This window comes from Condylura cristata, unplaced genomic scaffold, assembly GCF_000260355.1.
Source record: "Condylura cristata isolate star-nosed mole 26May11 unplaced genomic scaffold, ConCri1.0 scaffold00002, whole genome shotgun sequence".
In the NCBI taxonomy this organism is placed as follows: Eukaryota; Metazoa; Chordata; class Mammalia; order Eulipotyphla; family Talpidae; genus Condylura; species Condylura cristata.
The window spans coordinates 183,755-190,094 of record NW_004567103.1 but is presented as its reverse complement, the minus strand read 5'-3'; the positions used below and the strand labels follow the sequence as shown (position 1 = coordinate 190,094).

At 67.6% G+C, this 6,340-nt stretch overlaps 1 protein-coding gene across 1 annotated transcript in view; it reads right to left on the bottom strand.

The window, feature by feature from the left end:
• The window catches only part of HES6 (hes family bHLH transcription factor 6), an 8,563-nt gene that overhangs the window by 1,790 nt on the left and 433 nt on the right, over positions 1 to 6,340 (bottom strand). Inside the window, exons 2-4 of the mRNA XM_012725124.1 lie at positions 5,946 to 6,035; positions 4,769 to 4,834; positions 2,706 to 2,845 (exon numbers count right to left, since the gene is read on the bottom strand). Of these exons, the coding sequence (XP_012580578.1) occupies positions 2,706 to 2,845; positions 4,769 to 4,834; positions 5,946 to 6,035 (296 nt within the window). The remainder of the gene's footprint in view (positions 1 to 2,705; positions 2,846 to 4,768; positions 4,835 to 5,945; positions 6,036 to 6,340) is intronic.

Here is a 6,340-nt window from a genome sequence, read left to right as displayed (position 1 = left end):
GCCGCGCTGACAGGAGCCCCTTCCAGAACGGGGTGGTGTCCCTCATCGACTGCACCCTGCTGGAGGACCCCGACAGCACCGAGGACGAAGGTAGGTCTGCCGCCGGCTGCGCAGGTGCCCCTCTCCGGCCTGCGCCTGCCCTGGGCGGCCGCGTGGCGGCGGGAGCTCCTCCATCTGTCCGCCGGCTCACTCGTGCACCCGCCGTGCCCCGAGAAGAGAGCGAGCGCGGGGTGCTGGGTCCCGCAGACAGCCAAGTGGAGGCCGCAGTCTTGGAGTGGGCCGCGCGCGGGCGGGTGGCTGCGAGCCCCGGGGACCGGCGGCCGCCCCCGCGGTCCCTGGCCTGCTGCGCTCCTGCGGAGCTGTGGGCGCCCGCGCCGACTGGAGCCCCAAGGCCACGCTGCCCCGCGGGGGCGCCTGAAGGAGCGGGCGCTGGCGGCGAGCCCCTCCTGCAGCTCTCAGGCCGCCGCCCCTCCTAGCCTGAGCTGGTCCTCCCCGCCGCCAGCCTCCCGCTCTTCCCGGTCACCAGCCCCGTGCTCCCCGTGCTCCCCCGTGGCCCCCGACTCCCCTTAGCCGTCTCCACGCCCCCTTGACCTCCAGTTCCTGGCTGTGCTGCCCCATGCTATTCCTCCGTACCCGGTACCCCGTTCCCGGGCGGGCCCCTCGCCGCCCGCCCTCCCCTCCCCTGCCCCCTGGGAGCCGTAACCTGACGCCCTGACAGTTGGCAGCTGCAGCCTCCAGCCTCGCCAAGAGCGACAGGTGTTGCCGCCTTTGTCTTCCGCGCTTTGTCCAGCGCAGCCGCCCGCCCGCCTGTGCTCACAGACCAGCCACCCCCTCGGCGGCTGCCCATCTGCCGCCCAGCCTGGCGAGGGTGGGCTGTGGCGGCCCAGCGGCGCCCCGATAGGCCTGGCCACTTGGGCCTGGCCCCCGCAGGGAGCCTTCCCACGCCCTCCCTCCCTCCCTGGGGGCACCTGCCCTACAGGGCTGCGACGCCCCCGCCTGCCCCCACCCCTGGTCTGGATGCCCAGGCCTGGGCTAGGAGCACTCTGGTCTAGGCACACCCTGGCCTGTGCACCTGGGTGGCCAGGGCCAGGGCCTGGGAGCCCACTTTGCTGCAGCCCTGCCGCCGCTTCACCTCAGGCTCCTCAGCAGGGGCGCGGTACAGGCCAGGCAAGGCGGGGCTCCCCAGTCAGCGCAGGCCTCTGCCCTGACCTGAGGGCCCCTTGCTGACTCCCCGCTGCCTCCCTCCTGCTTTGACGCCGAGCACCCCGAGGCCTCCCCAGCCCAGCCTCGGCCTCCTGGCGTGAACCTCCCTTTATGGCCCCCTTGGCCTCAGTCCCCTCAGCTCACCGCCCTCCTCCCTCCTCCCAGCAGAGGCAGGGGCCTGCTGGTGAACCCCAAGACAGCCCGCACTTGGCCTCCGGGGCTCCGACTGCACTGTGACCCATGGCGTAGTTCCAGCAAGGGACGTCCAGGGGGTTAAATACCCCTGTGTTGGGCAGGGTGACGGGGCTCTGACAGAGTGGGGGCAGAGGAAGATGTGATGGAGGCAGACGGGGGCGCGGGCCACCCCAGGGAAAGGGGCTGCCGGCGGCCCAGCGCCTGCCGGCCCGGCACAGGGGCTCGGTGCAACTGGGCTGGGCCGGGCCGCGGCACTCGGCGGCTCCAGGAGGCCAGGCCGGCCTCATGACGGGTCTGGATGGGACGAGGTGGACACAGAACCTAAAGGTCAGGCACTGAGGGAGGAGGCTGAGCAGGCGTCCCCGCAACCGCGGGCGGAGGGGGAGGGCCGTCCGGGGCGCGAGGGGTGCCGGGGCCTGAGCGGGGCCTCTGACAGCACCGCCTCTGGACAGGAAGCGCGGGACGGAGCAAGGACCGTGGTCAGCAAAAGCTTGGCGGGCTGGGGGTCACCCGAGTGCTGTCTTGGGCGGTCTCGGCTGCCCTAGCTGGCCTGTGGGCTGCCCTGGCCTCTCCCCCCACGCGGCTACTCTCTGCCTCACGGCCAACAAACCCACCATCGCTCCTGGGCTCAGGGGTCCTCTTGCTGCCGTTTGTCCCTCGGCCCAGCGCCCCCTGAAGGGGAGCTCAACAGACTCCTGGGCAGGCCCCTGCGGGACCAGTGGGCTGGGCGAGGGGCAGCTGCGATGGCCAGGCCTCTCGTGGGCAGTCAGCCCAAGGGCTCGGAGAGGCTTTTTTTGATTTGAAAATGGGGATGGGTAGGGCGGTTTGGGGTTAGGCAGTCGATAAAGATGCTGTGAAGACCCCTCCCCAGGAAGGCGATGCCTTCTGCTCCCCTCCCCCAATGCGGCTTGGACTTCGTGGCCAGGCCCGCCAGGGGCCGGGACCCAAGCTCCTTCTCGGGGGGTTTTCCAGGGGCTGGCCCTGGGCCCGGGCCCTTCACCTCCCTGCTCGGACCCTTCCAGCCTGAAGAGCCAGAGAGCAGCCTCCACGCGGGCCCTGGCAGGAGGCTCGAGGGGGGGGTCTGCTGGCCCCCACCCCACCTTCTGCAGAGCCGCCGCACAGACAGCCAGCCCCGGCAGGGCAGTGTGGGCGAGGAACGTCTGAGGTCCCCAAGAAATGGAGAGGAGCCCCGCTTCCTAGCCTCAAGTGAGACTGCAGAACTGGACTGGAGGCTGGATGCACAGTGGACAGTTGCTGGGCTGGTGGTGGCTAAGAGCCGTGGAGCAGGAAGGACCGGGGACGCCCACCGGGATAGGGTGAGGCGGCCTCCATGCGAACAGCCCTTGGCTTCGGGAAGACCCTCGGGTCAGCTGTGACCTTGCTCCCGTTTTCCTCCACCACAGTAAAGACACCTGCAATCAGCAAGGTGCTCGCTTTGCCGCTCCACCTGCTGCCAGGCCCAGATGTCACGGAGACACGAGCTGTCAAACAGAGATGTGTAGCGGGTGGAGAAAGCTCTCCAGGCCTGTGCCTGGAGCAGGGCATCCCGCAGGTGGCTGGTGCTCTGGCCAGGAGCATGGGGGCAGGGGGCGCCCCACAGGGGCCTCCGCTTGGAGCCAAGTGGAGCCGAGGCTTCACCCCACGCTGTGCAGGCAGGCGCCAGGCGACTTCCGAGCAGACGCAGCAGGCACTGGCAGGACCCCTCAGGGCTCACAGACACCGGGAGGTGCAGCCTGCCTGCAGGGGCCACAGGACAGTGACCCTTGACCGTCGCCCATGTGACCGCAGAGGCAGGAAGCCTGAGGACTCCTGCGGCGCCCACAGAGCCAGCCCCTCGCGAATCCGGGGCGCCTGCGTCCCTGCCTCCTGGAGCACCAGGTCTGGAGGGCGCTGAGCGGCTGGGCAGCACCCAGCACCAGCACGCCTGTGGGATCTGGGAGTGACGGTCAGGCGTTAATGCTTTTCTTTTCTTTTTTTACAGATTTATTTATTTATTTGTGCATACAGGCCAGAGGTGCAGGGACGGTGAGAGGCTTCACCACACACAGAGCAGGGAGCAGAACAGGCACACTGCTGAGGGGAGCAGCGGGGAGGCAGGAGAGGTCTTCCACGCCCTGGGGGTCACCTCCGGAGCAGGGATCGAGCTCACGCTGAAGTGGCTTTAGCTTCTTACTGCTGCGCTCTGACCCGATGCGCCCCAGGGAGGCCTGTTGCTGCTTTTCTTAGGAAAGCCGACCGGTCTGGCGGGGGGTCTCTGTGATGGGACATGGGCTCCCTGTTGTCCCGCGCTGGACCCAGTTTCTGTCAGTGCTCCTTGGTGGTGACTTCCATCCAGGGCCCCAACGAGGGTCTCCAAATGTTCGCTGGGGTCCTAGATGCCGCGCGGGGTCCTACGGGACGCTGGGCTGGCCTCCCTCCTCCTGAGGTGTCCGGGGCTCCATGGTGCCCGTGATGCTGGGGGCGATGCTGCTGCTGGCGCCGGGGCGCAGCCCGGATGGCCAGAAACCCCCTCGCTTCTCCCACACATAGGGAGAAGGTGCCACCTGGCCGGTGTCCATAAGACCCCGTCACAAAGGGGCGCCAGGCGCCCGAGCCAAGCAGAGCAGGCACGGTCACCGTGTGACCCGCACATGGTCACTGGCACGGCGGCCACGCGGCTGGTCAAGGATCCTGGGTTGCTGGGTGGAACCCATGGCCTCAGCCCCGCCCAGGAAGCGCCTCCAAAGGGCCAGAGAGGCTGTTTTCAAAGTATCCAGTTAGCGCACAAGAAGACGGAGAGGAAATGGCCCCCAGAGGACAGGGGTTAACCGGGTCCAAACAGGCCGGAGCCCAGGGCACGTCCTGGCGCAGGCTGCGGCCACTGCGGCTGGGCCGGGTGCGGGGCTCGCGGGCCTCTGAGCGCCGGGCCCGGCCCAGGCCCCCACACTTCCGAGGGGCACGTCCTTCTCGAGTCACCTAACTGGAAATCTCTCCCCCTGCCCCCCCAAACTCCACAGCTGTGGTTCAGATATAAAAGTATGTTTCTCCCAGACCTTTCCTACCCTCTACGTTTAAATCACAGACAGTGGGTCTGTCCTGCTAGGAGTGACGGGCCGCACCCCTGGGACCCTCTCTGTTAGGCTCTGTGTAGCTCTACTCTGCTCTTTTGGGGGGGCCTTGCTTCGCCAGGCCCTGGGGCAGAAGTCTGTTCCTCCCCTGGCACACAAGTATCACCTTTCCCATGGTGTTCGGGGAAAACACATTCTTTAAATGGGAGCGGTCGCCCGTCAGGGCGGCTCAGACATTGCTGCTTCAAGCAAGCAGCCCGGCCGCAGGGGCAGGCTGCTGACCCAGGGCCTGACCCGCCTCTCAGACCGGGGGCTCCGCCCACCTGGGGTGGCAGTCCTGCAGGAGCAGGCCCTGGGACATCGGGTCTGGGGGTTCAGGGAGGGAGGATCTGGGAGGCAGGGGGGTCTGGGAGGTAGACCCGGGGGGCCTGGGGGTGTGGTCTGGGAGGCAGGCTGGCTGCAGGGAGCAGGCTGCTAACCCAGGGCCTGCCCAGCCTCAGCCTGGAAGTGAACCCCAGAGGCCACATCACACATCAACCCAGGAGGGCCTGTCTCCCAGGTGGGTGCCCGAGGCCATCCTGAGAGTCTCCGCACCCCAGATTCAGCAAAGTGGGGACCTTGAGGATCACCTCATCTGAGCCCCCTGCAGGGGAAGCTGAGGCCCACAGGGGGCCTGAGTCGGCAGCAGCGGCTCCCCTTCCCTGCCCAGCACCCCAGCATCCCGCAGACAGCAGGGCTCCACGATGCTGTGCCGTGAATCCCGCCAGGATGACGAGGACGGGACAGACCCCCCGGAGGGCCGCCTGAGCTGGCAGACACCACAGCCTGCTCACGGCTCACACGGCTATAAGCAGCACTTGCTTTATTTTAAGACTCAGCTTCCAGTGAGAACCTCTCAGCCCCGCAGGGGCCGGGAACCCTGGGTGGGCATCTTCTCCCTGGGCAGCCGGGGAGGAGTGGTGGCCTTACTGACCAGGCACAGGCCGGCGAGAGGGATTCTCGGAGGGCTGCAGCACAATGCAGAGCGCGTGGGGCCCGGGCCCCGTTCAGGCCCACTCAGCACCCGGTGTCAGCTCTCTACAGGAACTCTGCGGCCGTCCTGACCCAGAGTGAGACCTTGGGATGCTGGAAAGACCTGGAGATGGCTGGACCTGCCCCCCCGGAGCTGCTGCGCGGGGCTGGGTCTCTCTTTGTCTGTGGAGCCCAGGGCTCCCCAGGTGATTTCCAGGGGAGCGTCCGTGCCACGAGCATGAGTCAGCTTTCCAAACTGGCTTCTTCGTGTAGGTCACGAGACCCTGGCAACAGAGCCGCTGTCCTGCCTGGCCTTCATGGAGGGGAAAGAGGCCGCCTGCCGCCCCCAGCACACATCCGGGGCTGGGCAGTCAAGGTTCGCTCCAGCAGGTGTGCCTGCTCAGCACAAAGCGGGGCTTTTCAAGTCTCTGGTCCCCCCAGGGGACCCAGGTAAAGCTCCTAGCCCTGTACCCAGCAGGGGTTCCTCACCCCTGGTGCTCAGGCTTGAGGAGCAGGAGGGAGCCAGCCACCAGCCTCCCAGTTCTCAGGGCCAGCTGCACTGACCGGAGCCGCTCCCCGCTGGGAGGACAGGGAGGGACCGCTCATAAAAGAAAATGCCACGAGAAGGACAGTCCCTTGGGACAGTCACTCAGTAGCTGTGAGCACAGCCAAGTTGCCTGATCTCCCTGGACCTCAGTTTCTTAATGTGCAGAATGGGGTGCAGCGCCTCAGGCTGATGTCAAGCGGACGGGGTCATGCCCTGCACACTCCCGCATGGTGCCTGCGGGCCGGAGGAGTCGCGCCGCTGCCGGGAGCCCCACGCCGAACCTCCCGGGCCACCCCGGCGGTCATGTGGCCCTAGAGCGTGCAGCGGGGCGGCGCAG